General features: G+C 50.7%; 1 protein-coding gene across 1 annotated transcript in view; it reads left to right on the plus strand.

Moving 5' to 3' along the window:
* The first annotated feature begins 2,748 nt into the window (after positions 1-2,748).
* The window catches only part of ADCY3 (adenylate cyclase 3), an 84,068-nt gene continuing 66,875 nt past the window's right edge, over positions 2,749-19,941 (plus strand). Inside the window, exons 1-2 of the mRNA XM_019970611.2 lie at positions 2,749-3,678; positions 4,154-4,990. Of these exons, the coding sequence (XP_019826170.2) occupies positions 4,316-4,990 (675 nt within the window). The 5' untranslated portion in view covers positions 2,749-3,678; positions 4,154-4,315. The remainder of the gene's footprint in view (positions 3,679-4,153; positions 4,991-19,941) is intronic.

Below are 19,941 nucleotides of genomic sequence, written 5' to 3' on the forward strand. Positions count from 1 at the left end.
GCAGCTGCCCCCCTGGGTTTCCCACATCCATAGGGAAGGTCTGTGCATATGACCCAGGTTGCAGAACAGGGTTGGGAGTGTGCTGTCCTGCTGCTGAGCCTTGGCAGAGGATCCAGACAATCCAATGCTCCCCTCTGGTCCTGAAAGGCCCTGTTTCAGGTGGCCTGTGCTCAGCTGAGGGTCTATCTTGGTGGACATAGTACCCTGGCAGAGCCGGCAAGCATCTTGAGAGCACGGGCAAGGTGGCTCCTCTAGTCTTTCCTGATGGATGCCTGGGCTGGCTGGGCATCCTGGGTGCTCTCAGCACAGGTCTGTTGAACAGGTGGCATGGCTGAGAGAGGAGGACTGTGGAAGGCCAGGGAGCAGAGCAGTGAGGTCAGCAGTCAGAGTAGGAGGGGGCGAGAGATTTCTGTGTGGAACCCGCTCCCTTCATGGGATTTGTGGGGAGGAGAGGCCAGGGCATGGGTGGTGGAAGCAGGCTCATCATGAAACCCACAGGGCCCAGGGGCTGGGCGTGGCCTTGCCAAGTGGGGAGCTCCACAGAACCCCAAGAGTTGGCATGTGTGCCAGGAAAACAGGAGGGATTCACAGAAGGCACAATGTGCTTATCCCTTGCACCCAAGCAGGCTCAATTTATCAGCTTTTTCTTTTTCCTTTTATTAACCCATGTATCTTGGTTGTGTTGGTGGTGGTAAAGAATCCGCCTGCTAATGCAGGAGACATAAGAGATGCAGATTCAGTCCCTGGGTTGGGAAGATACCCTGGAGGAGGGAGGGCAACCCATTCCAGTATTCTTGCCGAGAATCCCATGGACAGGGGAGCCTAGCTGGCTACAGTCCATAGGGTCGCACAGAGTCAAACACGATTAAAGCAAGAGCATAAGCACTTGGTTAAACATAAAAAACATGCCTCCTTTAACATTGTGTAATGATTCAAAATTCAGAAAACTAAGATCATGGCATCTGGTCCCATCACTTCATGGCAAATAGATGGGGAAATAGTGGAAACAGTGACAGACTATTTTGGGGGGCTCCAAAAGCACTGCAGATTTTGACTGCAGCCATGAAATTAAAAGACGCTTACTCCTTGGAAGAAAAGTTCTAACCAATCTAGACAGCATATTAAAAAGCAGAGACATTACTTTGCCAACAAAGGTCTGTCTTCCAGTAGTCATGTATGGATGTGAGAGTTGGACCATAAAGAAAGCTGAGTGCCAAAGAATTGATGCTTTTGAACTGTGGTGTTGGAGAAGATTCAACAGTCCCTTGGACAGCAAGGAGATCCAACCAGTCAATCCTAAAGGAAATCATTTCTGAATATTCATTGGAAGGACTGATCTTGAAGCTGAAACTCCAATACTTTGACCACCTGATGTGAAGAACTGATTCGTTTGAAAAGACCCTGATGCTGGGAAAGATTGAAGGCGGGAGAAGAAGGGGACGACAGAGGATGAAATGGTTGGATGGCATCACTGACTCAATGGACATGAGTTTGGGTAAGCTTCCGAAGTTGGTGATGGACAGGTGTGCTGCAGTCCATGGGGTTGCAGAGAGTTGGACACAACTGAGCGACTGAACTGAACGATTCAAAATAAATATTTGAATTCCAACGGGGGGAAAATGCTGCTTTATTGAAACTGTTGTTTGCTGTTTAGTCACTTCAGTCTTGTCTACTCTTCTGCGACCCTGTGGACTGTAGCATGCCAGGCTTCTGTCCTTGGGATTCTCTGGGCAATAAGGGAGTGGGTTGCCATTTCCTTCTCCAGAGGATCTTCCTGACCCAGGGATTATTGAAATTACCCTCCTCCTAATTTGATGTCATATTTCTCATCTTTGGAAGCAAACCCTGACAGGTTTGAGCTGAGGTTAGTAGTTTTTTTGTAGTTAGTATGAGAAACAGACAGAAAAAACTGTGATAGGATCGAGTCTCTAACTAATCTACCCCCTGAGGTTCTGCAAAGGGCCCTCACAGATGATCTCAAGAGATCCAGGAGTCACCTTCATCCAGGGCCTGGAGGGCTGGGTTCCTCTCTTCTCTTACCCAGTTCTGCTTTCCCCAGGAAGCCCACCCTGAAAGGGCTGGCGTCCTCAGCAACTCCCTTCCTCCTCCCTCCACATAGTCTCTTGTGTTTCAAAACAACTTACCTCCCTTCTCTCCCTTTATCTAAATTTCTAAAGCCTGTGGTTGATCTTGACAAGACGTTTTGTCAAATCCGAGGAAAGTAATTTATACTAAGGTGAAAGAGACTGGTGGCTTCCCTGGTGGCTCAGAGGTTAAAGCATCTGCCTCTGATGCGGGAGACCTGGGTTCGATCCCTGGGTCAGGAAGATCCCCTGGAGAAGGAAATGGCAACCCACTCCAGTATTCTTGCCTGGAGAATCCCATGGACGGAGGAGCCTGGTGGGCTACAGTCCACGGGGTCGCAAAGAGTCGGACAGGACTGAGCGACTTAACTTTCAAGAGACAGATAGACTTAACCATTCAAAGGAGCATCTTCGTTCTTAACAGCGTTCCTACATTCAAAAAACGCCTCAAACACGTGGAATGTGCACAAGAGACCGTTTTGAAGCAGGGTCTCTCTCAATTCCACGTGCCTCCTGGGCCACTCCTACCCTCTTCCTTCAAGAATCGGGCTCAGTTGCGGGCCCTTCTGCGGCAAGCTCAGGCCGGCGTTTGGGCTGCCAGGGTGGGCGGGGACACAGGCCTAGCGCGCCGGGCAGGGGAGTCGTCCCCAAACCTCAGCCCCCGCCTCTCCGAGCCCGGAAGGAAGCCGCGGTAGAGGAGGGGGCGCCCGGGATGCCCCGAGTGTGCCTCACCTGCGGGAGGGCACGTCCCGGGCTTTTATCTTCCGAGACCGGGCCTGCGGGGGGAAGGCCCTGACTAGCCCATCCTTCCTGCCGCCGCCCACCCCGAGCTTCCACGCAGCGATTGCCGCCCGGTCCCGGAGCGTGGGGCCGCGGGGGCCTCTGCAACTCGCCCCCGCGCTCCTCCTCCTGCCCCCGCACTGGGTCGGGGTCCCGAGCGGAGCACCTCCCCCCGGCACCTCCCCTGCCCCCCACTCCCGCCCCAGCTCCTGACCCGCTCGCCGAGAGGGCGGCGACTGCTGGGAGGGAGGGGCGCCGCCCGCCTCCCGGGGCCTGGAGCGCGCGTGGCCCCGGAGCCGCCAGCGCCGCGCGGGGACTCACTGTGCAGCGCGCCCGGGCTCGGCTGGCTCCGCTCGGCGCGCGGGCGGGGCAGAGGATGCTGGCGGGCTTCCCCGGCCTCGGCCCGCGCTCCCGCCGCCAAGGGCCCCCGGTGCGCCCCTAGCCGCGCTGCCGCCGCCGCCACCGCGACCACTGCGGGGCCAGAGGGAGGGCGCCGGGCCCGCGAGCCGCAGCCCAAGAGGCTGGCGCCCCCGGATTTTCTAGCCGCCGCCGCCGCCGCCTCCTCTTTTCTCCAGCGGCCGGGCGCCTGTGGATGCTGAAGGGCAGCCCTGCGCCTTTCCCGGCCTGACGGCGGGAGGGTCGCGCCCCGGCGAGGGGACCGGGGACCGCGGCGCTAGCGGGGCGGCGCGGCTCCGTGGAGAGCAGCCCCCGGGCGCGCCAAGCCCTCCTGTCCCCTCCCGCTGCACGCGTGACCCGGCCTCGCAGCCCGCGAGGGGACTGGCCCGGGCCACGCGGTTCTCGAGTTCCCTCACAGGTAAGCGCAGGGGCAGGGCCTGCCTTCCGGAGCAGACAGTGCCCGGAGATGGGGAGCCCCAGGGGCAAAGGGCTGGCTGGGAAGGGAAGTAAACAGAGAAAGATTCAGGAATCCCCCAGGCTGGCGCTGGTTTCTTGGAGCATGTTTTATCCTCACATTCTAAGACTTGGGCCTGGAGGCGACTTAGATGAGATCAGGGGGGTGCGAGAGACTGAGATGACACGGAGAGAGACCAGGGATGGTGGAGAGGTAGCCAGGCCCGTCCACAGCCGGAGACAGGAAGCAGAGTGTTTGGGTGGACAAGACTAAGTATGTGTGTGGTCGGGTGGTGGCCGTGAGCGTTGGGGTGGCGGGAGAAAGGCCTCGGTTTTGGAGCCTCTGGCAGCAAGGATTCTTCCCGGAGGGCTGGGGCAGGTCGTGGAGAAAGCTCGGGTAGGAAGAAAGAGGGGCTTCTACTCAGTGATGTCCTTTTAAGTTCCAGATGGTCAGCGCTCCCTGGGCCCTGGAATCCCGCTCTGCGTTCCTGCCCAAAGTGGCCCCAGGTCTCCGAGAGTCCCGGTAGGTGGCCCGTGCCAGAGCGCTTCCTCTGCTCTACGGCCGGCTTCTCCGGAGCCAGTAGAAGCAGATACCAGCCAGGATGCCGAGGACCCAGGGCTTCTCCGAGCCCGAGTACTCCGCGGAGTACTCGGCCGAGTACTCTGTCAGCCTGCCTTCGGACCCGGACCGCGGGGTGGGCCGGACCCATGAAATCTCTGTCCGGAACTCGGGGTCGTGCCTCTGCTTGCCTCGCTTCATGCGGCTGACCTTCGTACCAGAGTCCTTGGAGAACCTGTACCAGACCTACTTCAAGAGGCAGCGCCACGAGACCCTGCTGGTGCTGGTGGTCTTCGCGGCCCTCTTCGACTGCTATGTGGTGGTCATGTGCGCTGTGGTCTTCTCTGGCGACAAGCTGGCCCCCCTGGCCGTGGCTGGGGTCGGGCTGGTGTTGGACATCATCCTTTTCGTGCTCTGCAAAAAGGGGCTGCTCCCCAACCGGGTCACTCGGAGAGTGGTGCCCTACCTGCTGTGGCTGCTGATATCAGCCCAGGTCTTCTCCTACCTGGGCCTGAACTTCTCCCGTGCCCACGCGGCCAGCGACACGGTGGGCTGGCAGGCCTTCTTCGTCTTCTCCTTCTTCATCACGCTGCCGCTCAGCCTCAGCCCCATTGTCATCATCTCCGTGGTCTCCTGCGTCGTGCACACACTCGTCTTGGGGGTCACTGTGGCCCAGCAGCAGCAGGATGGGCTGAAGGGAGTGCAGTTGCTGAGGGAGGTGAGTCCCGCCTTTTGACCCGGCCAGTGACTTCCCTCCCCAGCGGCTCTCAGCTGAGGGTACCTGTTTCGCACGGTGGGTGGTCTGGGGGTCTCATCTACGTGTGTAGGAAGGACCACCTCTCTCTCAACCCCTGGCTTCGCAGGAGCACTGGTCTGTGGCTTAAGGGATCAGAGGATTTCCGGACATTGGCCACTCTGTCAACCCACGCCCAGCCTGAGTGGGTGGCCGGAAGGGCCTGGGCCTGATCTCAAGTGAGGCAGCCTTGTCTTTGTCACTGACCCCTGCCGGGAAGGACTCTTGTGGGGAAAGAGGGCTCCCCTGGCTTCTGGCCTCTTAACTTGGCATTGAGTGGCTTCAGCAAGAGGCTGACTGTGTGGACTCAGTGTGCCTCTGCCCAGTGGGGACGGTGTTTGCCTGCCTAACGCTGCTGTTATCAAGATGAAAGGTTGTGGGTGACCTCAAAGAACAAGATGTGAAGGACTGTGTGGTTGTCACAGATCCCACTTCTGCTGCTGAGAGCTCAGGGTGCTTGAGCGCTCAGATGATGGAGTGGTGGTCTCCCCCCGGGAGCCGTGGTGCGGGGATGCAGACTGGGACAGGGTAGCCAGCCACAGTGAGGGAGGGTCTGCTGGTTCTGGAGGAAGCCTTCTGCTGGAAGGGGCGGAAGTTTGGCTTCAACTTAATAGTCTGTGCTCCCCACTGGATGCCAAGACCCTGGGTAGGTGCTGAGGGGCTGCGGAGATATGATGCCTGGCCTTCTGAGCTGGGTCACCTATGGGGCGATGGGGGTTCTGTAGGGCTGAGAGTCTATGAATTCCACAGCTGTGTATCCTACTCGCTACTTTTTCCTCATTTTGTGTATGAGCCCAGAGATGGAGAGTGACCTCTCTCAGTCCACACAGCTAGGTATGGCAGTGGGTAGCTGCAATGTCCGTGTCCAGATTCCCATTTCAGGACTCTTCCTTCTATGTCACACCACCGCCCCCATCTCAGCCAGAATCTCCTGGGATGTGGGGCTGAGTCTCCAAGGGCACAGCAGTGCTGGTGGTCGATGCAAGCACCCTGTGGGGCCGCCCCGTTGCCTCCCTCTTGGTTAGAGGAAAACACAGGTTTTTTCCTCTGTTTTAACTTTTTCCCCGGTTCTTGGACCAAGATTCTTCCTGTTTTCCCATTCTGGCTCATGCAGTCATCTCACAGAAGCTTTGTGCCTTGATTCTGCAGGGGCCCAGCCCTGGGCTGGTGTGCATGGATTCATGCAGGCACACTAGAAGGTCCCTTTTCCTCCCAAGGCCCTGTTCATAAAAGGGTGACAGCCTGCCATACCCCTAATGACTTCCAAGTTGGCGAACTTCAAGTTGTGCCCTTGCCAGCTGAGGGTCCTGCTGGAAGCTATCTGGGCAAGAATGGTGAGAGGCATTCCTTTTGGGAATCAGTGAAAAGCACAGCTTGCGGGCAGATCGGTGGGCATAGCAGCCCTTGGGGCCTGGGATCAAACTCTGAACCCTTTCCTTTATCTAACCAGTCACTTCTAGCTTTTTCCTCTTTGCCGGGGTCCCTGGACCCCATGAATTTCCAGTATGCTTCGCTGCCTATGAAGGAGGCAAATCAGACATTCTCCACATTGGAGCCCAGAGGGTGAATACTTGATTGCTGATGTCTTTGGGGCGCTAAGAAACAGAAACTCCAAAAGATTAGGAAACAGGAAAAAAAAAAAAAGAGAGAAAATAAGTAAATCAAGAATAGCAGTTGTTAGCATCCCAGGAGAGCATGACCTTGACATGGAAGTAGTGCCTTGGATACAGCTTTGGGACTAGAAGGGGAGAGAGACGGGGCTCCCAGGGTCTGTTTGGGAGCCTGAGATAGAATGCAGGAGGCCCCAGCCTTCAGTGGGCTGTGTTCCAGAACTTTCTGAGTCACTTGTTTGGGACTAATATGACTTTTTGAAAAGGTGCCTGCATTCCCAGGCCCACCCACCAAAGTCTTAAGTCATAGGGGCCCTGCATTCAGTTTCTAGGAGCACGATGGAGCCCTGAGGGGGCCCCCTGCGGCCCCCTGCTGCTGTGGGGAGAACACCTGGACACCTCCCCCTAACAGCCTTGGGATGAAGCTCACCTGCCTGCTGCTCCCCTGGGCCCCTGAAGCCCCCCGGGATGGGGTGCCAGCATAGAAGAGGGCAGGGCTGGAGGACAGGGATATGAGGACCAGGCAGCCAGACCCCCTTCCCCCCGACAGTCTGAGTAACACCGGGCACTTCCTTGCGTCACTTTCTCCTGCCCACAGACTCCTTTTGCTTTCTCTTCTGCCATCACCTGTTGGCTCCAGCCAGGGACTCTCTCCTGGGTTGGTGGGGGGTGAACTCAGTTTCGCAGTTAGAAGTAGACACTGGGTTTCTGGGGCTTTGTGAGTGCCAGCAGCACCAAAGGAATGTTCCCAATGCCTGAGTGTGCTTCCTCTGGCCCTTCATCCCCACAAACCCGTACTTGAGTCTGGGGTGGGAGGAGATAGAAGGACATGGGGCCTTGGAGTAGCCTGAAGTATCAGAGGCAAGCCACCCAGCCTACCCTGCCTGGCTCTTCTCATGGAGGCAGGCTGGTTGGGGATCCAGCAGGAAGAGCAGGTGGAGTCAGGGGCTGTGGGATGGGGTGACACTGGGGCTTCATTTATTAGTGGGTGAGTGGCTTTGACTGAGCAACAAGTATGGGCCTTGCAGCTTGCAGGTCTGGGACTGAAGAGAGTCAGATAATGATGTCAGAGGCTGTGGTGAAGGAGAGCACAGTGTGGGGCTGGGGAGGGAGAAGCAAACTGGCTTTCCCCACATCCCTCCCCTTGCCTGGGTCCTGGCCCAGCTTGCCTTTTACTGCCCCATCTGTGAGCTGACGAAGCAGAGAAGGGGTCAAGGGCAGGGCCAGGCAGCTGCTGATGGGTGAGAACGAAGGGGAAGATGGGGCGGGAAGAAGATGCAGCCAAGATGGGGAACATTCTTGTGGCCAGTGGCTGCTCCCAAGGCCCTCACACGTGGCCGCAGACATCTATTAGCTTCTGAGAGGGTCCTTAAAAAATGAGTCTGGCAAATTAGGGGTGAGGAACCCCTGAGAAATATTTTACAGCTTTATTTCCTAGCAAAGAGGCTATTCAGGAGCAAAACTCTCTCATGGAATTAATAGTCTGTTAAGACCTTTATTCACAAATTAGAGCATGATGGAGCCGTGGATGTGTGATTCCTTTCACACCTACAAATTATATAGCAGATCATCCACCTAGTGAATGCGCATTTGGCTCTGGGAGGCTGGAGGGAGCTCATGCTGCAGATGTCCTGTGTATAGGCTGGAACTCAGGTTCACACGCATCATCTCAACTGATCTTGGGTGTTACTGGCTCCATTTTACAGATGAGAAAAGTGAGGCTTGGGAGGATGAGAGAAGGGAGGAGGACTGGTAACTAGGGAGGGATCACTGGTTGGGAGGGGATGAAGGGTGAGGGGCAGGGGGCATCCCTGAAAGCCTCTTTTTCTCTGCGACCTCTTTCCTGCGTCCTTGGCTGTCCCCTGATGCCTTTGCTATAAGCAGCGTTGAAGAACAGGGCCAAGAGGCGGGAGGCCCTAAAATATCACAGGGAGCGCCCCTCTGTTTCCCCCTGGGAATTGGATGTAAAGAGGGGAGAAGCCTGTGACAGAATGTTCCTGGTGGAGGCGTGGCCAGGAGTTCATGAGAAGTGAGTGCAGGGAACAGGAACAGGAGCTGGATGGGGATGTGAGGGGACATAGCCTGGGGCTTGCAGCCTCAGAGATAGGTGTGTGTGTCTATGTGTGTGTGTGTGTAGGTTTGTGTGTGTGTCAGACAGACAGGTATCTGTGTGTGTGTGAGTGACAGACAGACAGACTGGGAGTGGGCAACAGCAACCCAGCTCTTGGCTCCTTGCAGCAGTCGAGAGGTGTGTGTGTGTGTGTGTGCGTGTGCGCGCGTGTGTGCGTGTGTGTGAGTGACAGACAGGTATGTGTGAGTGACAGACAGACAGACAGACTGGGAGTAGGTCTCTTGTCCCATTGGCCCTGGGCTCTGCCCCCATCCCACAGTGGGACAGGTGGCTCATCCTCCACAAGTGTCTATTCAGGCATCATGTAGGAACTGGAATACCAAGGAAACACATAGGAGGGGACTGGGAGGCCACTGAACCCACCTGCCTGGGGGAAAGAATGGTCAGTTATTGAACATGTAACAGCTTTGCAGAAAGTTTCCTCTCAGTCCCTTCCCCTGGCTGCATTTTTCTGGGGCCTTTTCCTGTCCTTAAAGAAAGAAAGTGAAGATGCTCAGTCATGTCTGACTCTTTGCAACCCCATGGACTGTAGCCTGCCAGGCTCCTCTGTCCATGGGATTTCCCAGGCAAGAATACTGGAGTGGGTTGCCATTTCCTCCTCTAAGGGATCCAACCTGAGTCTCCTGCATCGGCAGGTGGGTTTTTTTTACCCCTGAGCCACCTGGGAAGCCCCAATTGGGTCCTCCAACCCTGAATAAACACTTGGCCACCCCCTCTCCGACCTGTGCCCTCATGAACACATGCACTCGTGGTGATCTACTTCCGTGGGTACCATCCTGACCGACACTCAGATTTTGAACTCAAAGATAACCCCCAGGTACAGACCCAGTGAACCTGGGGGATGGACAGGGTATTCACATTTACTGAGCTCTTGCAGTGTTTCAGTTGAGCATATTCCAGCAAGAGGCAGATCGTATTTTTGCGTTACAGATGAGGACACTGAAGTATGTGAGTGAAATGGCTCATCCAGGGCTACATAGCAAGCGGAGGAGCAGGATATGAACCTGGCCAGTGGAATTCCAGAGTTCCTTCTCTTCTGCCATCATAAAAGAACCCCTTAGATCTTCCCCGAGAATCTGTTGAGATACAGTTCCAACAGGATGGGGTCCTCAGTTTCTTCACCCACAAGTATCAGAAGGAGCAATGCAGGGGATGAGGAGGTGTTTCTGGGGGCAGACATATTGCTGCTTATGGAGAGGCCGATCTGTCTGGGCGTTGCAGCCGATAGTCTGTATACACCTTCCTGGCTGGAGGAGGCATTGTTCTATTACAGGACCTTATATAACCCATGTCTATAATCATGACCCCCACTTCAAGAAAACATTAGGTTACATTTAGTGTAAAGTCTAATACTACATTCTAAAAACATTTTTTATCAGAAATGGATAAGAACAAGTTTGGATGAATAAGGATTACATTTTGGCTCTCTAGAAAGTTCACTAATGTGGAGTTGCCTGTTTCTCAGTGGCCTTACTATACATGTCAGTAAAGAATCTGCCTGCAATGCAGGAGACCTGAGTTCAATTCCTGGGTCTGGAGGATCCCCTGGAGAAGGAAATGGCAACCCATTCCAGCCTGGAGAATCCCATGGACAGAGGAGCCTGGCAGGCCATAGTCCATGAGGTCACAAGAATCAGACATGACTTTGCGACTAACCCCCACCACCATCCCTTCATTTACTCTGTGTTTCAGTTATCCGTGGTTATATAACATAACCTCAAACTTAGTGCCTTAAAACAGTAACAGTTTATTTAATCTCATGATTCTCTGTGCTCAGCTGGGTGCTGCCCTGCTTCCCATGCACTGGCCAAGGCCACTCACTTGGCTGCCTGGACTGTTTCTTTCAGCAGCAGCATTCAGCTGACAGCTATGCTGGCAGAGCCTAACAAGGTCTTACACACATGCCTGGAGCCTTGGAGCTTCTCTAAGTGACCCTTCCAAGTGGTTAGCTTGGGCTTCTTCACAGCATCATGGTAGTTATCAGAGATTTTAAAGGCTAGACCCATCACTATTGGTCAAAGCAAGTCACCCAGGTGCAGGATAAGGGGAAATTGGTTCTACCCCTTGATGTGAGAGTGATATGTACATATGAGGAAGGAAGGAATGGAGGGCCGCCGTCTTCTGAGGCTTTTTACTAAACCAGGGGGTGCATGAGGGATGTTGGGGGAAAGAGATGAAGAGAGCCATGAGTCTGGGTGGGGTACCTTAGGATGCTTCAGAAGTTAGAAGTGTGGTCTGCAGTATAGTTATTTCTCTGTATCCGTGGATGTGAAACTTACACATACGGAGAGCAGACTGTCTTCGTTGTACTGTGCCGCTTTATGTTAATATATGCCCTTGTTATTCGTGACAGTCCCTGGAACCAGTCTTCTGCAGATACTGTATATAACTTTTTGAAGGTATTGATTCTCTATGAGACCCAACACATCATTTCTAAGATACTCAAAGTTAAAAACTGCCTTGCATATGAAAAGATGATAGCTCATGGTTCGTCTGCTTGGGATTTGCCTTATGTTCTGAAGAAGAATTTGTTCTCTTTTTCAAACACACATACTCGCCCTGTCCAGGGCACTGTCCGGGGTGGAGGAGGGCACACTGCCTCCAGTCACGACCCCAGCACCAATCCTGGCCCTTTCTCTCCACATATCAGCTAGATGGGCAGCCTGGTTTGTATTCCTTTCTCAGGAGGTGGAAATTTGCTTGTGCGCATCCATCAGAAACACGTCCAGTTTGTCTCTCTTAGCAGATTGTCATTTACCCCAGGGAGAGTAAGGCCATTAGTACAGCCCCTTGTGGTGCCTTGGTCCTGACTCTCCCTCTATACATGTGTGTTGAATAAATACATTCCTGCTTTGCTTTTATCTTTATTTCATTCCTCATCAACTCTGAGAGTTTGGTAAATATTTGGTTAGATCCAGGCTAGGGAAACGTTCTGATGTTAATTTAAGTGATTTGAAAATGACATTTTTAAAGCAAGACTTATAACTCTTCAGGAGTGCTAGTCTGTACTTCCTTACCACTTGTTAATAATTTTTTTTTTCTTGTCTAGGGAAAAAGCAGCAATAGAAAAGGGTTTTAGGGGCCCAGAAAATGAGTCATTGATATCCTGTTGGCCTAGATCTAATCTTGACCTTGGGCAAAAATGATTTGCATAAGATCGTGTAGAAGAATGAATGAGCAGAGTTGGAGCTCTCACCATCCCAGCCCACCTTCCTGCTAGTTCCTCTAGTCTGAAGAGAAACTATATTTCCTGTGTCACTTACCAAGCATCATTCTAGGCAGGAGTATACAAAGAATGAGTGAAAGTCATCCCTTGGCATCAGGGAGCTCCCAGGTTGTGGTATAAGTCTGTTAGTGAAAGAGACCCTGCCTCAGGAAACAGAGAAAGGCTTCCTAAGAGCTCACTGTTGAGCTGGGTTTTGAAGGATAAGTAGGAGTTTACCAGGGGGAGCAGCGGGAACAAGGCTTTCTGATCAGAGTCATAGGAGATTCTAACTTGCTTTGGATTGGTGAGAATTCTGTGTGACAGGAGCAGGAGTGGGTGGCAGGAGCTAGAGATACAGGTATGGAGAAGCTAAGCAGTGGAAGGGCTAAGGAATTTGGGCTTTATTCCTCTAATGATGAGGCTTCATGGAAGGAATTTTGGCTTTTTCCTCTAATGATGAGGCTTCATTGAAGACGGAGACAGACAGGATCTGATTTGTATTTAATAGAATCCTTCTGGTGGACTTGAGTAAGGTTGAAACTGTTTAGGAGGCTATTAAAGTAGTCCAGGCATGATACCATGAAGGCCACTCACCAAGATGGAATCAGAGGATGGAGAAGATGAGTTCAGGCTCAAGTGCCTGTGGGATATCCAGGTGGAACTATCAGATTATTCAGTGGATCGTTATTGAACACCTTCTGTATACCAGGCCCTGGGCTTAAGATCTGGCGCTTAGAAGAGAGGTCATGGGTTCTAGATTTGGGGATCATCAGCCTTTAAGTGGTACCCAAAACCATAGGGAGGATGAGGGGTTGCCTAAGGACAGTGTGTAGAATCAGAAAGGAAGAGGGCTTAGGACCAAACACTAGGAAGCAGCCTTGTTGGGGGACAGTCCCCCACATGGAACACCCATGCCCAGTGTTCTTTTGCATTGGGGAAGCTTTAGACAAGCCATGGTGAAGTAGGGCTGGGATGTCAGGTGGGGGACTGCTCACAGGAGTGTTTGTCACCTGTTGGGGATGGGGGATAGGTCTGTGAGGGCACTTTATAAATTGTAAAGCACCTTGAGAATGCTAGCTGTTTATTTCTTTATTGAACCTAATCTTGACAGACCATCTCTGATCTTTGATCTATGAATGAATCAGACCAGGTTTATTCATCATCATTTTCCTCATCACTCTTCTGTGTAACCAACTGGCTCTTTCCCCCTCCTTGTGAAAGGATTATTTTAAGGAGTGTTTTTAATTATAAAATGCCGTCTAATATTGCAGAAACTTTGGAAATGAGAGAAATTTATTGCAATCCTATAATAATGAATTTTGTGTGTGTGTCTTTCTAGTCCTTCCTTTCTAGAAATTTTTACAAAGCTGTATGCATTACTCTCTACTTAGTCAGCTTTATAGCACAGACTTTTTTCTGTTTTAAATTAGTGTTTACAATCATCATTTTTAATGGCTGCATAATATGATGTCGGCTAAATGTACCATAATTAATTCAACTGTTCCTTTTCTGTAGGACATTTGGTTACTCTTACTTTATTAATTTTATTTATTTATCATCTCATTTTCATTTGATTATTATTATTATTATGTATATGTAATACCAGCAGGCCCGGTGCCTCTCTCCTTTCCCCTCCTGGCTGTTTTGTGTCTGATGTGTCTTCCTTCCTCGGATTACATTTTCAGCCGTTGCTTCCAGCAGAATTCCTCTTTGTGGTTCCTAAGAAGTTTGCTTTGAATAATGATGACACCTTTTCCTGTTCCTCTCTTCAAGAGCCCTTTCTTTGCTGTAAACAAGCTGTAAACAGAAAAGAAAATGACACGTTTCAGAAGAAATCCCATACCACGCTTTACCCCATTCGAAATCCCAGTGTATGCAGACTGGATTTGAACGCTTGCAAGATTCCGTGGTCGTGGGTTGTTGTTCCCATGTCCTTTGAGGACTGGTCCCCATGAAATGGGGCCAGCTGAGTCAGAGCTGGCAGTGTAAGGCTGGGAGCTGCCTGCCCAGGCCAGGGTTGGGCTCAGGGCTGCCCCTGGAGCCCCCAGAAGGCTGAGTTTTTCACCCAAGGGGGCTGGGCAGTGGGGAATTGATCCCCATGGGCCACATTCTTAAGAGACTGACCAATAAACCCAAGGCTAAGTCACCAACATGCTGATGGTAGGTGGACCTTACCATTCTCGAAGGATGGTAACACCCTGTCTGGTACAAGTTTACTACCAATTCCTAAGAAACCAGATCAGTCACTTCCTGAAGGGGAATCTGAGCAAGGAGCATTGCCAGGTGCTGAAGTGGATCATCCTCCCAGGCTGGGGCTGGGAGTCCCCCTGCTACCCCCCGGGGCCCGTTTCCCAGTAATGGGCGATGCTGTCAGCTAGACGCAGCCTCCCCCAGATTGCAAGAAAAGTGCCACAATTTCTCACTCGTCAGCTCTCTGTTTTCTAAACTCCTACACGTGATTACAGCTCACCTTTCATTGTGCTGCATCAAGCACTCTGGAAAACAGAGGAGTCCCCCCTTCCCTAAACTGGGGCCACAGTTGTTACATGGCCTGTCTCTGGGATAGATCTGGGACATGGCCCCTTTATGTCAGTAAAGGGTCCTATGTAGGATGGTTACTTTAGCTGAGCCACCATTTTTCTTGTTGTTGTCTAAGAAACGAAATGCATACTTTGCAGATGAAGTTCCCTATGAGGACAAAAAATTCTGCACTTTGTAAAAAATAAATAAATAAATATACTTGTTTGGCTGTGCCAGGCCTTAGCTGTGGCATAAGGGTCTTTAATTGTGGCATGTGGGGTCTAGTTCCTTGACCAGGGATCGAGCCTGGGCCCAATGCATTGGGAGTGCAGAGTCACAGTCACTAGACCACCAGGGTAGTCCCAAGAATTCTGTACTTTTGATGCAAGGCTGTTTGTTTGCATCACGGCTACGGCCTTTCACTTAATATCTTTTTTCTTTATTCCCTCTTTTTGGAGGATCAATTAAGAGTAGCAGCAGGTGAGAGACACCGTGAAGGAAGTCTCTGGAATGATTTAGACTGGAGGAATGTCAAATGTGTTCTTCCTTTTAGTTGAATGCTTGAGATTTCAATGTGAAGCTTGTTTACTTCCATTATTGCGAAAAAGGGAGCTGTGGGTGCCCACTGCTCCTGGGTGGCTTCATTTTGTTCATTTTCATGCCCACCTCACAACACTCATCGCTGGATTTAGGGGTAGAAGAGATCATGGAGCTTGCAGTTCAATTTACAGAGATAACAAAGTGCCCAGAATCAGAGAGTGAAGATGGAGCATGGCTGGTGTCAGGTCCAAAAGCAGGGACAGTCCTTTAACCTGGAGAGATCGACACAGGTGCTTGGTCAGTTGATGCCAAAAGTTAAATGATTTGACAGTGGGCATACAGCTGTGTGTCAGAACAAAGAGAATTTTACTGTATGTGAAAAAAAGGGAGTAAAAATGAAAGCTAGATGGTGGTAAGCATTGGTGATCACCAGATGACCTTGATGCATTTTGTGTGTGTAAGAGCCACAATGCCCTAGATACTGTGGGGCAAGAAGGGGGTTGGATGGGGCGCAAAAGAACATTCTGGGGGTGATGGAGGCTTTCCCTGTGGTGACTGTGGATGTAGTCACACAGTTGTGTGAATTCGTCAATACTCATCAAAGTAACATTATATTATTATTATTTGGCTGTGCCACATGGCTTGCGAGATCTTAGTTACCTGACGAGGAATGGAACTCGGGGCCCCTGCAGTGAAAGCACAGAGTCCTAATCACTACATGGATGGCTAGGGAATATACATTTTACATGAGTGCTTTTTACTGTATGCAAACTTTAACTCCACATAGTAGATTTTTAAAAGTCAGTAGAATCCAGCAATCACAAAAAAGCTGCATGTAAATATAAACATTTATATGCATTTAAAGTAGCTTATTTCAGCTGAAAACATCCAGCTACTCGTCTTTTGTGGAAAGGAAAGATCATCGCCTCTGGGTGTCCTTTTTGGTGTTCCTTGTGACCTTCTGTAGGTAAGATGTGACCTCTGTAATTTCTAGTTTCCTTAAAGTGGAGAGAGGGTTAAAAGTCACTTGAAAATAATCTAGGGACTGAATCTTAGATCTTTATGACTTTCATTTTGGCTAAATTTTACTGTTGTCTTGCCCACTTCTAATTCAGCAGTAGTTTCTGTTAGTTACTCACATTTATTCAGAAATTTCCAAAATTCTCATTTTACTTTTCTTAGAAATAACAACTGTCTGTTGTTCATACTGATATTTTATTTGTTTAGGTTCTTAATTACATTATGGGCTTCCCTCATAGCTTAGTCAGTAAAGAACCTGCCTGTAATGCAGGAGACCTGGGTTTGATTCCTGGGTTGGGAAGATCCCCTGGAGAAGGAAATGGCAATCCACTCTAGTGTTCTTGCTTGGAAAATCCCATGGACAGGGGAGTCTGGCGGATTTAGCCTGGCGGGCTACAGTCCATGGGGTCGCAAGAGTCGGACACGACTTAGCAACTAAACTACCACCACCAGCAGAAACTGGGGCAGATGTGCAGGAAAGTTCTAGAGAGGTCCTGCCAGCTGTGCACATAAGGTTGGCAGGTTTTGTGGGAGTGGGTGGACTTGACTAATCCGGAACATGGGTTTGGAGGACTTTAGTGCCATCCTGTGTTCCTGGCCCTCCTGCTGGAGCCCCATCCTGCCCCTCTAAGCATCTGGTCCTGCTTCTGGTTTATCCAGGGGAAGGAACTCACGTCTACCTTTCATTCTCTACCCAGTCGCCTTCCCGGTATTTGGATTCAGCCATCTTGCTCTCTTTCAGTCTCCTCTTCAGCCTAACCCATTGCACTTTTTCATGAAGCCCTCAGGTGACGTGGTTTCTGGGCCTTACATCATCCTCGCACTTTCTTTGGCTGCAAACTGAGACGTGGTGCCTTTTCCCGTCTTAGACACATTTTCCCCTGCCTGCTCTCAGAACCCTGCCCATCCTGCCTTGTTGCAGGACACAAATGCTAGAGGTGTAAAGACCGCAGCTGGAATTTGAGGTTTGGTGGGGAGGGTGGTCTCCACTCATGGAAATTTAGATGTTGTTCAGTTGCTCAGTCGTGTCTGACTCTTTGTGACCCCATGGACTGCAGCACCCCAGGCTTCCCTGTCCTTCACGATCTCCCAGTTTGCTCAAACTCATGTCCACTGAGTCGATGATGCCATCCAACCATCTCATCCTCTGTCACCCCCCTTCTCCTCCTGTCCTGAATCTTTCCCAGCATCAGGCTCTTTTCCAATGAGGTCTTAATAAAAGAATTAGTGTCTACGTGAAAATGGAAGTTAATCTAGAGAAACCCACTACTGCTTAGGTGGTAGGATAGCTCCCCAGAGACTGACAGAATGTCCCTGACCTGGCAGGATGTGCTATTTAAGGGAGTGGGGGCAGCAGAGGAGTTGGTCCCAGGGACCATTCACTGAAACTGCAGCCTGGGGCTGGAGGTGTGTTTGCCTCCCTGGGCTGTCCTCTGACCTGGGCCATGTCCCTCTGCAGCCTACATGCCCCTTATGCCTTTCCCTTCCCCACAGTTTCTGTGTTCCTGTTGCCCTGCCAGAGCAATAAAGACCAGCACGCTTATCAAGTTACCCAGAGTCTGACCCATCCTCTTCTCTGTCTGCCCTCTTCCTTTCCTACAGAGATGCTGTCTGCTTAGGAAGTCTAATTGCATGTGTGTGCCTATTGATGGGCATCTGTTGTCCTTCTGTCTGCTAATTTATCTCTTCACTCGGCCAACATGTATGGTTCTGGACACATGTTTGCACAGGTTCCTGGGGACACAGACAGTACCCTCAGGTCCTGCCTACAAGTGAGCTTGGTTTATTTATTTTCTTAAAAAAATAATCATTGTCTGAATATGGGCCCGGCACAGAGCAATCCCTCCAGCATTGTTGAATGTTGTTGCATGAATTATGAGTAAGTTGAATCATATGAAATAACCAATATGCAACCATTTTCAACATGCAAGCAATGGCAATTTCATTTCATATGGTTCTGTTTAATATAAAAGTAACAAATGTGCTCACTGGGGAAAGCCTCAGTTCAGTTCAGTCAGTTCAGTTGCTCAGTCATGTCCAACTCTTTGCAACCCCATGGACTGCAGCATGTCAGGCCTCCCTGTCCATCACCAACTCCCAGAGTTTACTCAAAACCCATTTCCATTAAGTCGGTGATGCCATCCAACCATCTCATCCTCTGTCATCCCCTTCTCCTCCTGCCTTCAAACTTTCCCAGTGTCAGGGTCTTTTTACATGAATCAGTTCTTCACATCAGGTGGCCAAAGTATTGGAATTTCAGCTTCAGCATCAGTCTTTCCAATGAATATTCAGGACTGATTTCCTTTAGGATGGACTGGTTGGATCTCCTTGCAGTCCAAGGGACTCTCAAGAGTCTTTTCCAACATCACAGTTCAAAAGCATCAATTCTTTGGTGCCTAGCTTTCTTTATAGTCTAGCTCTCACATCCATACATGACTACTGGAAAAACCATAGCTTTGACTAGACGGACCTCTGTTGGCAAAGTAATGTCTCTGCTTTTGCCTGGAAAATACTAAATAGTATGGGGGAATACTATCCATAGTATTATCCTTCAAGAATACCTGCTGTTAACATTAGGTCCCTTTTTACAGATAGAGGTGATAATTAATTTTTTCTTCTATACCATGTGTTGTTCTTATTGTAAGAAATATTAATATTTCATGCATGCGTGCTAAGTTGCTTCAGTCATGTCTGACACTTGCGACCCTACAGACTGTAGCCTGCCAGTCTCCTCTGTCCCAGGGAGTCTCCAGGCAAGAATACTGGAGTGGTTTGCCATTTCCTCCTCCAGGGGATCTTCCCAACCCAAGGATCGAACCCATGTCTGTTACATCTCTTGTATTGGCCGGCAGGTTCAACTCAGGCAGAAATATAAACATAAAAATGAAGCCCCCCTTTCCTCTGCCGCTCCCCTCACCATAGGCAACAATTGCCAAGTGTGTGGTATGCATACATCCAGACAGTTTTCTTTGAATTTGCACATGTGTGTGATATATACACATTTGAGATTGAGAGGTTATTTATGTAAGTTTATGCAAATCAATGAAGCAAACCTCTCAGTGCTAATATCCACACGTTCCTTTGTAGTAGCTGGTGCCCCGCCTGGAGGTGGTCACATGTCCTTGGTGATCTGTAGCCCTTCCCTCCTTCAGCCAGGAGCACCCCCCAGTGGGGTCCGTGCTGGTGGCCTCTGTGGGCACCTGTGGCCACTCCTTGAGCTGATGGAGAGTCATAGTATCCACATACCCGCCAAGTGCTGACATCCCTTGTGTTTCTGATTTTGTCTGTTTCATCGTTGTCTTGTCAGTGAACAGGAGTTGAGTTGAAACTCTGCCCTGCTGTGGGTCTCGGGAAAGCCACTTGATGTCATTGAGCTTGGTCTTCTCCTCAGTGAGTGAGGAGAATAGAGGACACGAACCCAGTAAGCAGGAGCCAGACGTGGGGCCAGATGCCAGGGTTCCATGTCTGGTTCTGTCTCTTCCAGCTCCGAGAGCTTGGTCAGGTTGCTTAGTCCGCTCTGTGCCTTCATTACTAAAGCTCTGAATGATATAATAAAGCTCCTGGAATAGTACTTCACTTGTGCGTTTGCCATGATGGTGATGATGATGTCCCAGCTCCTCCAGGGTTGTGGTGAAGGCTGTAATGAGAGGATGAGTGGACACACTTTGTAAACCACAAAACCCCGTTCAGATGCAAGTGTTACTATGATTACATGCTTATCTGTCACTAGTACAACCCCAAAGTTTCCCTGTTGGAAGGTGGCACACTGCATTTCGCTTGAGTGGTATTTACAAATCGGGAGGAGTTGGGATTTGCACCTAAGAGGATCTCATTCCTGTGTTTGCGCTCC

The sequence above is a fragment of the Bos indicus genome, chromosome 11 (genome assembly GCF_029378745.1).
Source record: "Bos indicus isolate NIAB-ARS_2022 breed Sahiwal x Tharparkar chromosome 11, NIAB-ARS_B.indTharparkar_mat_pri_1.0, whole genome shotgun sequence".
Classification (NCBI taxonomy): domain Eukaryota; kingdom Metazoa; phylum Chordata; class Mammalia; order Artiodactyla; family Bovidae; genus Bos; species Bos indicus.